Source organism: Sorex fumeus, unplaced genomic scaffold (assembly GCF_029834395.1).
Source record: "Sorex fumeus unplaced genomic scaffold, SorFum_2.1 ptg000025l, whole genome shotgun sequence".
NCBI classification, from domain to species: Eukaryota; Metazoa; Chordata; class Mammalia; order Eulipotyphla; family Soricidae; genus Sorex; species Sorex fumeus.
In genome coordinates, this window is record NW_026606082.1 from 1,294,306 (window position 1) to 1,307,124 (window position 12,819).

The 12,819-nt window shown below is 54.2% G+C and overlaps 1 protein-coding gene across 1 annotated transcript in view; it reads left to right on the top strand.

Moving 5' to 3' along the window:
• The window catches only part of ACACB (acetyl-CoA carboxylase beta), a 94,292-nt gene that overhangs the window by 12,793 nt on the left and 68,680 nt on the right, over window positions 1–12,819 (top strand). Inside the window, exons 2-9 of the mRNA XM_056114498.1 lie at window positions 4,230–4,362; window positions 4,943–5,081; window positions 7,129–7,238; window positions 7,371–7,452; window positions 9,015–9,113; window positions 11,590–11,699; window positions 11,809–11,919; window positions 12,608–12,817. Coding sequence (XP_055970473.1) covers window positions 4,230–4,362; window positions 4,943–5,081; window positions 7,129–7,238; window positions 7,371–7,452; window positions 9,015–9,113; window positions 11,590–11,699; window positions 11,809–11,919; window positions 12,608–12,817 — 994 coding nt within the window. The remainder of the gene's footprint in view (window positions 1–4,229; window positions 4,363–4,942; window positions 5,082–7,128; window positions 7,239–7,370; window positions 7,453–9,014; window positions 9,114–11,589; window positions 11,700–11,808; window positions 11,920–12,607; window positions 12,818–12,819) is intronic.

The window sequence follows — 12,819 nt, forward strand, 5'->3', positions numbered from 1 at the left end:
ACGACCCTGAGTCATCTCCCTGGCCCTCCCCGCCAAGAAATTTCTTTTTTTTGGGGGGGGGGGGGAGCAGGGAGGGCACAGCCAACAGGGCTCAAGGCTTACCCCTAGCTTTTTTTTTTTTTTGCTTTTTGGGTCACACCCAGCGATGCACAGGGGTTACTCCTGGCTCTGTGCCCAGGAATCCTGGCTCTGCACTCAGGAATCACTCCTGGTGGTGCTCAGGGGACCATATGGGATGCTGGGAATCGAACCTACGTCGGCTGTGTGCAAGACAAACGCCCTCCCCGCTGTGCTATCGCTCCAGCCCCACCATTGCTTTTTTTTTTTTTTTTTTTTTTTTGCTGTTTGGATCACACCTGGCAATGCTAGGGGTCAAGTCCTGGCTCTGCACTCAGGAATTACTCCTGGCAGTGCTCGGGGGACCATAAGGGATGCTGGGGATGGAACCCAGGTTGGCCGCATGCAAGGCACGCCCTACCTGCTGTCCTGTCACTCTGGCCCCTCCCACTGTCTTTCATGCTGTTTCCCCCCAACTCCCACCAAGGGACTGTTGTGTCCTACTTTGCTGCAGGCTTCGTTGCTCCGTTGACTTGCTAGGGATGGGGATGGTTCTGGCAAGTCGAAGCCCCGTGGCCGCAGAACTTCTAAGCACAGGAAGCTGCTTCTTGGGGTCACTGCTGGCTCTTCTCTTCTCTCGGATCTGCTCCCCAGGAGACGTGAACCCCGCTCAGCCTGGAGTCTGTGTCTGTGTGTTGGATCTGGAGCAGGACGTGTCACCCCTTTCCTTCTTCTGGGATTTTGGGCCACCCTCTGACGTGGTGCTTGGAGTGAGGGTGGGAGTGCTCCAGGTGGTGCTCCAGGACCAGGCCGTTGGGGATCAGACATTGAGCCCCGGCAGGCAGAGCGGCACTCGGCCCTTGGAGGGAGCCCAACGGGCTGCCACCGACCCTTTGCGCCTCAGTTTCCTCAGGTGTCCCTAGGTCCTGCTAGGCCTCGGGTTCTGGGAGCGTCCCGCTGCAGAGCACGGCTCTCGGGACGTGCTGGCCTTAGCGCCATCCCTGTTAGCACTGACTTCTGTGAAAAGAGTCACTGGCAAGAGGCCTCCGAGTTGGGGCACTGGGGACCTGGTCCTGAAGGCCTGGGCCATCGGCAAAGGAGCCGGAGCGAAGAGGAAGGTGAGGTCTGAATGTCTGAAAGGACACCCGCCTCCATCCTGGTATGCCAAAGGGGTCAGGGACAGAGACGGGGACAGCGATGAATGGGGGTTGGGGGTTGCACGGGGCTTGTGGGAAGATCCTGGGCGGGACAAGAGGAAGTAAAGTCAGTAGAGGGAGACTCCGGCTGCCCGTTCCTGTGGCTACTCCTAGCTCTCCACCTCTGTGCTTGGAGATGGTTCTCAGCAGTGCTCAGGGAACTGTGCCTGCCAGGGATGGAGCCGGGGTTGTCCACATGCAAGGTATGCGCCTGTATCTCTGTCGTCTCTCCCGGGCCCAAGACCCGATCTTCAGTGAGTCATGCATGCCCGTTCTCCTTCATGGGGTTCGGCCCAGACACAAGTCTGGCGTTTAAGTCCAGATGTTGCTTCTTGCCCTGTGGTTGGTGGCACTCGCCCTCCCTGCACGTCCGCATTTCCGGGGCAAGACCTGAAGTTTTGGGGAAAAAACATAGTTGTCGGGCTCCCTGCCCCCAGGTAATGCTGAGGAGTGCGTCCAGGGAGCCTTGGTTGGGTATTTTGCAGGGAAGGGACAGGCAGAGCTAGGCCGGGGGGCCTGCAGGGCGGGGGATTGACCTGGGGCCTCGTGCAGAGCAAGCGTGGACTCCAGCCTCGTATTTTCCACGAACTCTTCCTGTGGCGATGGTGCATCTTCTACTGTACAGGAGTGAAACCCACCCGCGGAGGCAGAGAGAAGACTTTTCAGAAGGAGCAGGAATGAGGTGTATGAGTGTGTGTGTGTGTGTGTGTGTGTGTGTGTGTGTGTGTGTGTTTAGGGTGGGGGTGGGTACCACACCTGGCAGTACTCCCGGCTCTCTGCTCAGGGGTCTCTCCTGGAAATGCTCAGAGGACCATGGAAAGTAGTAGAGGAATTCGTGGAACCCTACGTGCTGTATTCTTGTTCCAGCAGAGAAAGGGAGAGGAGAGAGGGGGAGAGAGAGAGGAGAGAGGAGGAAAGAGAGAAAGAAAGGAGAGAGAGAGAGGAGAGAAGAGAGGGAGAGAGAGAGACTCGGCCAAAAGGAAATACAGAGGATGAACTTCTGCGTGTGAGTGTCCAGGGAGATGGACCCTGGCAGGTCCTGCTGGCCGGGCACATCCCTTGGAAATGCAGAGCCCAGATGCCGCGTGGGCCCCACGTGAGTCTGCTTGTGGGAAACATAAGCCACCCACCAAGGACAAGGATCCTCCTGGAGGCTACGGCACAGTGAGAGCAAAGGGGGTCAGCGCACCCATGCACAGCGCCCAGGCGAGGAGGAAGGCGGTTTCCGAGCCCTGGGGCTGCGAGTGGCTCTCCCACCGCCCCACCCCCAAGGCCGTTTCCTAGAAAGCTCAAGAGGCTCTTTCCTCTGGTCACGGGAAAGCAACCTGATGAAGAGCAGCACCCGAGCCCCAGTCCGGGCAGGAGGCAGGAAATCAGTTGAAAATAGACTTGGAGAGTCAGTATTCCCATGAGACGGTGCCGAGGAAGTCGGACGGCCGCTGGCCCTGAGACGCGTCAAGGGCTTCCCTGTCCTTCAGAGACGCGGCTCCTGGCAGACGTGTCCGGTCTGGAGAAGGGGAGAGGCATGTGATCCCCCCAGCTGGGGACCAGACTTCGAGGAGAGGCAAAGGGCAGTCATCCGAGGCACGCCGGTCATGGGAAGCTCGGAGCGAGGGTGGCACAAGGGAGTGGACAGCCTCCAGCGGGGAGGAGAGGAAGAAGGGCGTGACTCACGCAGCCTCCGTGTGCTGCGAGGTTGGGGGAGGGGGGTGACTCACGGGGAGAGAGGCAAGGAAAACCAAGGAGAAGAAAACCACCCACTCTGGGGGGAAGGAGAAAGAAGGGAAAACTCGGTCTACTCAACTCTTGTCGTGAATACAGCGCGTATCACCGAGTTTAGCAAATTTCAGTGATCAGCTGACGTTTTGGTGAGGGGGGAGTGAGGTGGACCTACCTAGCAGTGCTCGGGGCTTTTACTCCTGGGTCTGTGCTCAGGAATCACACTTGGCGGGGCCTGAGGGGACCTTATGTGGTTCCAGGGACCCGACCCTGATTGGCCACATTGTCCTACCTGCTGTCTTGCTGTGCCATCTCCACTCTGGCCCCTGGCATCACTCCTGGTGACACTCTGAGTCTGGGGGGCTTGAAGGTCTCTAGGCTGCACCTAGTGATGCTCGGGGGACTGTGTGGTGCTGGGATTGAACCAGGGTCAACGCCAGGGCACGCCAGTATGAGCCTTAATCCCTGTACTGTATCCAGACACCTCAAACTCTGATGGCAGGAGAGGGAGCTTAAGAGAGTCTTTACTATTTTTATTATTATTATTATTTTGGTCACACCTGGCGATGCTCAGGGGTTACTCCTGGCTCTGCACTCAGGAATTACCCCTGGCAGTGCTTGGGAGACCATATGGGCTGCTGGGAATCGAACCCGGGTTGGCTGCGTGCAAGGCAAACGCCCTACCCGCTGTGCTATCGCTCCAGCCCTGCCAGGTATGACCCCCAAACCGAAACACATGAAACTTTTGGATGGACTTGGAAAGGTGGATTTTAAAAATCTATAAAGAGCATTTCACAGGTTGAAAGTAGTACAATGTGTGAACTTGTTCCTCCCTGATCAGACACTGCCCATCCTCGACTTTTTTCTAAAAAAGCACTTTGTGTGGTCAGAGCGATAGTCCAGGGGAGAAGGCCTTGCTTTGCATGCTTGGGTTCAATCCCTGGCATCCCATATGGTCCATCGAGCACCGCCAGGAGTCAACCCTGAGTGCTACTGTGTGTGGCCTCAAACCCCCTCCCCCCCCCCCCCGCCCCTGCAAAAGGTAGTTTTTGAGTCCCCCAAGTCACAGATGCATCAAATACAAATGAACTCCACATGGAAAAGGTCAACGTGTAGCCTGGGGTGGGGCAGGGGTTTGCTTCTGCTTCACCATGGCCTGGCCTTGGGGGTCTCCCTGGGAAATCCAGGGAGGTGGGGAGAGGCAGTGGGGTGTCTGGTGGGCCTCAGTCATTGTCTCACGTCTGTCCTGTGCCGCAGGCCCAGCATGTCAGGACTCCATCTGGTGAAGAGGGGCCGAGAGCAGAAGAAGCTGGACCTACACAGAGACTTCACGGTGGCCTCCCCAGCCGAGTTCGTCACACGCTTCGGGGGGGACCGGGTCATTGAGAAGGTGAGATGGGGCTCGGGTGGCCTTTGAGCGGCTCTGGGGGTGTCCAGGTAGTCCCGCAAGGGGCCCTCATGCAAAGGAGCAGCTTCCTGGCGTAAGACCCGGCCCTGCCTCGGAGGGGGCCCCGGAGGAGCCCAGGGCAGGTGCTGGCACAGCAGTGGCAAAGGCCAACCCCATGCCCACCCTCTCTGAAGGCTTCTCGCCCGGCTCCCCGGCCCAGCCATGCCCCAGCCACACGCTCATTGGCGACTCCCAAGTTTGCAAGGAGGTCAGCGCCCAGAGCTCTGACCCTGAGTCCAGTGTCACTGCCAGGCGCAGAGAGATAGAACAGCGGGGAGGGCGCGTACCTTGCACCCATCCGACTGGGCTCCATCCTCCACATCCCATATGGTCCTTCGAGCGCCACCAGGAGGGATCCCTGAGCGCAGAGCCTGGCATCAAGAACAAGCAAACAAAAACCCAAATCTGTGGCTGGCCGGGAAGCGTGGGAACTGAGCTGACCCCACGGTGGTCTCCCGGCCCCCGGGGCAGTGCCCAGCCCCGAGTGCGGGTCTCTACCTGACGCCTGCTGCCTCCCATCCAGGTGCTCATCGCCAACAACGGCATCGCGGCCGTGAAGTGCATGCGCTCCATCCGCAGGTGGGCCTACGAGATGTTCCGGAACGAGCGGGCTATCCGCTTCGTCGTCATGGTGACGCCGGAGGACCTCAAGGCCAATGCAGGTACCCTTGACCCCCCCCCCCCCAACAACAACTGCCTCCCCAACTAGGCCAAGTTGATCCTGGACAGAGCCCAGCACAGGCCCGGCCCACCTGTCTAGTCACCACCACATCTATCCAGCCTGGGCGCTGCGTTCAGTTCCCGGGGCCCCTCCAAGAGTGATCTTTGAGTTTAGAGCCAAGAGTGAGGCCTGAACAGGAGAAGTGAGGGCCAGGAGGACTGGTTGGGGGCCAGTTAGAGTAGAGAAGGGACCACTATGACAGTGACCATTGGAAATGACCACTTTGGACTAGAAATGAGTGCAGAGAGTAGGTAAAGGGGTCACGATCACGATCATGACCATCCTGTTGTTCGTCGATGGCCTCGAGCAGGCCCCAGTAACGTCTCTTTCGTCCTAGCCCTGAGATTTTTAAAAAAGTGCCGTATTCAAGGCTCTTTCAGAGTTAGGAGAATGAGACCCTTCACTGTTACTGGTATTTGGCATATTGGGTACACCACGGGGAGTTTGCCAGACTCTGCCGTGTGGGCAGGCTACATTCGGTAGCCTGCCAGTTTGACCTACTTTGGACAAACTGGCAGGTAAAGGGATAGACGTGATAACCTGTCAGTACCTGTATTGCTAACCATCATGCCGAGAGAGAGAGAGAGAGAGAGAGAGAGAGAGAGAGAGAGAGAGAGAGAGAAGAGAAAGAACAAAGATGGAGAGAGAGAGAAAGAGATGGAGAGAGAGAGGGAGAGAGAGAGAGGGAGAGAGAGAGAGAGGGAGAGAGAGAGGGAGAGAGAGAGAGAGAGGGAGGGAGAGAGAGAGGGAGAGAGAAAGTGCCTGCCACAGATCAGGCTGGGACAGGAGATGGGCGACGGGAGGCATGTGGGCAGGCGTGAAATGGGGGACATTGATGGTGAGAAATACATGCTGGTGAAGGGATGGATATTGGAACATTGTATAACTAAAACTCAATCCTGAATAGCTTTGCAACTGTGTATCTTCATGGTGATTCAATTAGAAAGAAAAAAAAAAGAAAAGATTAAACTTAAAAAAAAAAACGAGTGAGCCCTGAACACTGAGATCCAACAGTGTCCAACCCTTCTCTCCCACCCCCCTCCAAAAAAAAAAAGAGTAAGACAGTAACAACAACAACAACAGATCATGGGCTGGAGAACCAAGGGTTAAGCCACGTGTCATGTGACCAACCCAGCTCAGTCCCCAGCACTGCATTTTACCCAGAGCGGCGTCTACAGTGCCATCCCCACTCAGCACAGAACTGGGAATGAGACCCCTCCCCAACCCCCCATCAATTAGGGGTGTGGCTGCTCCCTACTCCCCCCAGAGCCCGCCTGAAATCCGCCACCTGCTAGAGGATTATTTTTTGTTTGTTCTTTTGTTTGGGGGGGCCACACCCCCACGGCGCTCAGAACTTACTCCTGGCTCTGTGCTCAGGTTCACGCCTGGCGGTGCTCAGGGGACGATGTGATATGCCAGGGATTGAACCCTGGTTGGCCGCGTGCAAGACAAATGCCCAACACCCTGTGCTCTTTTTTTTTTTTTTTTTTTTTGCTTTTTGGGTCACACCCGGCGACGCACAGGGGTTCCTCCTGGCTCTGCACTCAGGAGTTACTCCTGGCGATGATCAGGGGACCATATGGGATACTGGGAATCGAACCCGGGTCAGCCGCGTGCAAGGCAAACGCCCTCCCCGCTGTGCTCTCTCTCCAGCCCCCCAGCCTGTGCTCTTGCCCCAGCCCCTAGCATGTTTTAGCTTTTCATTTTCTTCTGTTCTAGGTCGAGTTCAGCCGCATGCGTTTCTTTTCCTAATTAAAGCCATGTCCCTGGCGGGGCCGCTCCGAGGGCCAGAGCACATCCCCCCTGCAGGATGGGCCCCCTGAGCACTGCCGGCTGTGGCCCCCAACCCCAAGCCAAGTCATATTTTCCTGAGCTGCCCGTCCACGCGCATCCCCTGCCAGGGGGCGCCGGCGTGGACTTGGCACGGGGGACCCCACGGTGTGGCCTCAGCGCTTCCCTCCCTCCTTCCTTCCCCTCCTTTCTCCCAGAGTACATCAAGATGGCAGATCAGTACGTGCCCGTCCCAGGGGGCCCCAACAACAACAACTATGCCAACGTGGAGCTGATCGTCGACATTGCCAAAAGGATCCCCGTGCAGGCAAGCCGGGCGGGAGAGCGGACGGGACTTGCTCCTGCTTCCTCTGTGGAGGGAGGGTCGTGGGGGGCAGGGGGAGGTGTGTGTGGGGGGCAGGGGCAGAGGGTGCCCGCTAACGCCTGTCTGTGCTTGCAGGCCGTGTGGGCTGGCTGGGGCCACGCTTCGGAGAACCCCAAACTCCCGGAGCTCCTGCGCAAACACGACATCGCTTTCTTAGGTAGAGGGCCCGGCCGGCCGTTGGCTCTGGGGGGCCTGGGGGTCGTGGGGACACTCGACCAGGCCACGTTCAGTTCCTCATGCAGGTGGGGATGGGGGTGAGTCTGAGCTCAGCCCCACACTCGCCAGAGGGCTGCTGGAGCCGTCCGGGGGGCGGGGGAGCCGTTTCTGTGGTGGCAGCGCCCAGCTAGCAGGACCCTCTGCTGGGGCCCCTGCTGGCACTGGCCGGCTGGCACATGCAGATTTCTGACTGCAAGTGGGAGGTGGGTCACGTGTCTGCTACACTTTTGCTTGGCCCTTTGAGGGTGCCGCGATTCCTTGGACCCAGACTCCCACATTTCTGCTTGCTTCTGAAGTCTAATGAGGGTTCTTTGTTTTTGTTTTTTTCTTTTCTCTCTCTCTCTTTTTTTTTTTTTTTTTGCTTTTTGGGTCACACCCAGCGATGCACAGGGGTCACTCCTGGCTCTGCACTCAGAAATTACTCCTGGCAGTGCTGGGGGACCTTATGGGATGCTGGGAATCGAACTCGGGTTGGCCGCGTGCAAGGCAAACGCCCTCCCCGCTGTGCTGTTGCTCCAGACCCTAATGAGAGTTATTTTCTGTGGCATCTACTCACCTCGGGACTTGTTTTTGTATCTGCAGACTGGGCGCAGTTCACACCCTCTGATCGCCCTGAGTGACCGAGGCTCTGAACCCCTCTTGTGCCTCTGGGTCCACGACCCAGGCTTTCTTCTGAAGCAGTCAGTACAGAGCAGTACCCGAGTGTCTTGGGTCACATGGGCCACTGGCCTTATCTGTGCGTGGTCTCCCATGGGTGATTCCAGGGGACTCTCATTCTTTCATGTTGAACACCTCTGGATGCTGATGGTCCAGCAGACGACAGCCCACCGCCAAATTTGGCCAGCTGCCTGGTTTTTTGTGAATAAAGTTTTATTTAAATTTGGCCCTGCCCTTGTCTTTCATCCAGTTGTGTGTCCCCCGTGACTGCTTTAACCCGAGCTTGGCAGATGTTTGCGACACAGACAAGCAGGCTCACAAAGCTGAAAATATTTGCTGGAGAAGTATTTTAGAAATCTCTTCTAGAAACCATTTGCCAAGCACAGTCCAGTGTCTGGAAGTGCTAGCCTGCCCTGCATCGACCCTCTGCCTTCCCTGCTGGTCTCGGGCATGCCCGCATAGCTTGGGTCATGAGTTACGACCTTTGGCCGCCCACGTGTGTGGCAGTTGACTGGTAAAACCGCAGACAAACGCGTGGGTAGTTTTCTTTGCTTCTTGAGGTTATTTTTTTTTCTTTTTGGGTCACACCCAGCAATGCTCAGGGGTTACTCCTGGCTCTGCACTCAGGAATGACTCCTGGCGGTGCTCGGGGGACCATGTGGGATGCTGGGAATCGAACCCGGGTTGGCCGCGTGCAAGGCAAACGCCCTACCCGCTGTGCTATCGCTCCAGCCCCAACTTCTCGAGGTTCTTGAGGTCTGGGACCTGATTGTCTGGTGTTGACTGTGACCTGGTTGACACTGACTGTGAGTCTGATTGTGTCCCCCCACTGCCCTGGTCTTTCAGGCCCCCCCAGCGAGGCCATGTGGGCCCTGGGGGATAAGATCGCGTCCACCATCGTGGCCCAGACGCTGCAGATCCCAACCCTGCCCTGGAGTGGAAGTGGTAAGAGAGCCCGGGTTGGAGTTTTGGGGTGCTGCCTGGCTCAGACCTGCTAATGTCGGGGGGACACCATTACTAATTATTAATTAAAAATAATTTTTAAACCATTGAACAGGTGGTACCCTTTTCTTACTGACAACTTAGAAAATGGGAGAAATTGAAAAAAGAAATAAAATTATCCATAATCCTGGGGCCTGTTGTTGAATATTTGTGACTTAGAAAAGATTCTCAGAGTCTCCTGTGAAAGACACAGTTCTTTTTTTTTTTTTTTGGTGGGGAGGGTCATACCCGGCGATGCACAGGGGTTACTCCTGGCTCTGCACACAGGAATTACTCCTGGCGGTGCTTGGGGGACCATATGGGATGCTGGGAATCGAACCCGGGTTGGCTGCGTGCAAGGCAAACGCCCTACCTGCTGTGCTATCACTCCAGCCCCAAAAGACACAGTTCTTAAAAAGCTCAGACATAAAAAGTTCAGACAGTGTGTTCAAGGTTTTTTGTGATTTGTCTTTTCTCACTAAAGTTTCTGTGTCAGTCCTAGTAAAGGCTGAAACATTCTACTTTCATGGGTATCTATCTGCTCTTTCCGGAAAGTGGAAAAAATATTAAAAAAGAGTATTCCTTCAAAATAAATAATAAAGTTTCTGTGTCAGTCATATTAAATGGTGACACAGGATCGTGTTGTGGATGTATGGTCCTTTACTTATCAGCCCTATTGTTTCCAATTTTTATATGATTTTGTGTTATTTAGTTTTGCTTTTTAATAATTTATTTTGCATATTGAGTAATTTTCTTATTTGATTTGTTTTATTTTTATTCAATTACATTTATTTATGAAAATTATTTTACTAGGTTTATTAAGATTATTTTATTTTATTAATATTTTAGTTTCTTTACTTAACTCTAGTTAACTTATTTAATGTATAACTTACATATTTGAATTCATTTAAAGCTAATCCTATCAATTATTCAATTAAATCTTATTTCATTTTTTTCTTTATCTTATTAAATTTAATTTTATTTTTCTCTTTTCCTTTCTCCTATTTTCTGATAAACTTTTATGCTTTCTTAACAATAAGAAATTTAATCTCACTTTTAATTAAATTCTATTTTATTAAATTTAAATTTTTATTATATATTTTTAAATTTTATTAAATCTAATTTAAATTTATCTATGGTTTGATTTGCTTTATTTGACTCACACATTTAATTTTATATTTATTTTATTTTAAATCATATTATATTTCAGTGGTGCTGGGAATTGAATCAAGGGCCTCGCACAGCAGTGCTCATGCTTGTGTCATGTTTGGTGGTGAACCAAAACCCTAGCTTTCTAGTTTATTTTGTATTTTTTTTTAAATCTTGAAAATAACGTCTCCTTGATTGTCTCACAACTAAATCCATATGTGCATTTATATCATTTCCTTGGGAGAAATTCCTAAAATGAGAAATTCCTAGAACTAGTATTTTAAAGGATGTAGAAAAATAAACAGAAAAAAAATCCCAGGAGTTTCCGATTTAATTTTTTTCCCACCAAAACTAAATTTTAGTTTGTTTGTATTCCTTTGGGTTTTGGGCCATACCCGTGGTACTGGGGATCAAACCTGGGCCTTCTGCATTCAGAGCCTGCACTCAGCCCATGGAGCACTCTCTGGCTTCAAAAATGAATTTTAAAATTGGAGCGGAGGGGCTGGCGCGATAGAGCAGCAGGGAGGGCGTTTGCCTTGCACGCGGCCGACCCGGGTTCGATCCGCCAGTATCCCATAGGGTGTACCAAGCACCGCCAGGAGTAATTCCTGAGCGCAGAACCAGGAGTAGCCCTTGAGCATTGCCAGGAGTGACCCAAAAAGGAAAAAAAAATTGGAGTGGAGGGCCAGAGAGATGGTACAGCGGGGAAGGTGCAAATCCCAACGCAGGTTTGATCCCTGGCACCCCATCTGGTCCCTCAATCCCTGCCAAGAGTGATCCCTGAGGGCAGAGCTGGGAGTAAGCCTCCAGGTACCACCAGGTGTAGCCCAAGCCCCCTCCACCCACACCCCCAAATTAGAACGGAAAGTTTGCGTTTAAAAATCTTCGTGGGATATTTTGAAAACTGAATAAAGATTCCGATACAAATGACTGTCTGCCGTCTCTTTGGCCCCCGAATTTCCGGTTTTAAAAGTCACTGGTCAAACCCGGATCAGCCGCATGCAAGGCAAGTGCCCTCCCTCTTCTCCAGCCCCCAAATAAGTGAGCTTTATTTGTTTTTTTTATGTATTTTTTAGCTCTGGTCCCACTCCTAGCGGGAGTCAGTGTCATGCTGGGGATCGAACCAGGGTTAGTCAGAAGCGAGGTGGGCGCTTTACCCGCTGTCCTGTGCCTCCAGCCCTGCTGACGAGGGTAGCTCCTCCGCTTTAAGCACCTCCTCCTCCTCCTCCCTCCACCGTCCCGTGTCCTCCCTCCCCGCCCGAGGGTTCAGTTTTCCTTTGTGCCTCGCCAGGTCTGACCGTGGAATGGTCAGAAGAAGACCTGAAGCAGGGGAAGAGGATCTGCGTCCCCGAAGACATTTACAACCAGGGCTGTGTGAAAGACATCGATGAGGGTCTGGAGGTAAGGGACGTCGGGGAGGCTCGAGGTTCTCGGGCCTTCTGGAACCATCAGGAAAGATGCCCTGGCTCCTGCTCACCTCTGATGAGCTGCCTGTCCTCTGCTCCCCCAGGCGGCAGAAAAGATCGGCTTTCCGTTGATGATCAAGGCTTCTGAAGGAGGAGGCGGGAAGGGGATCCGGAAGGCCAAGAGCGCCGAAGACTTCCCCATCCTTTTCAGACAAGTGAGCGGGGGTGCCTGGCTTGGCTCTGCTCCGGGGGCCCAATGCGTGCATGGCCTGTGCTCTGCCCCTGGGTTCCCTCCATCCAGGCCCCACGAGATGTCCCGCAGCGTGGCTTTGTCCGTGTGTCTTAGGAAATTGTTTTCCTGCCGTTACTGGCCATCAGTTGGTTTCCATTTTTTTTTTATTTTTTTGCTTTTTGGGTCACACCTGGTGATTCACGGGACTTACTCCTGGCTCTGCACTCAGGAGTTACTCCTGGCGGTGCTCAGGGGACCATATGGGATGCTGGGAATTGAACCCGGGTCGGCCGCGTGCAAGGCCAATGCTCTACCCGCTGTGCTATCGCTCCAGCCCTGTGGTCAGTTGTTTTGCAAGCTTCATGCTCTTCCCTCATACGGGCATGTGAGCTGTAAATGACGGAGCCAGGATCCAGGGGAACCTCCGGTGAGCAAGAGAACGTCACTGTCATGTTTCCAAGCCAAGGTGCCAGGCGGAAGAGAAAGTACAGCGGGGAGGGCACTTACCTTGCACACGGCCAGCGGCACCCCGGAAGGTCCCCTGAGCCCCCCAGGGGTGATCCCTGAGCACAGAGCCTGGAGGAAGCCATGAGCACGGCCGGGTGTGACCCCCCTCCTGCCCCAAAACAACCCTTTGGGCTGGCTTGACTTCTCCCTCCCCTCGCCCGCAGGTGCAGAGCGAGATCCCGGGCTCCCCCGTCTTCCTCATGAAGCTGGCACAGCACGCGCGGCACCTGGAGGTGCAGATTCTGGCCGACCAGTACGGCAACGCCGTGTCCCTGTTCGGGCGTGACTGCTCCATCCAGCGGCGCCACCAGAAGATCATCGAGGAGGCGCCGGCCACCATCGCCACCCCGGCTGTGTTCGAGTTCATGGAGCAGGT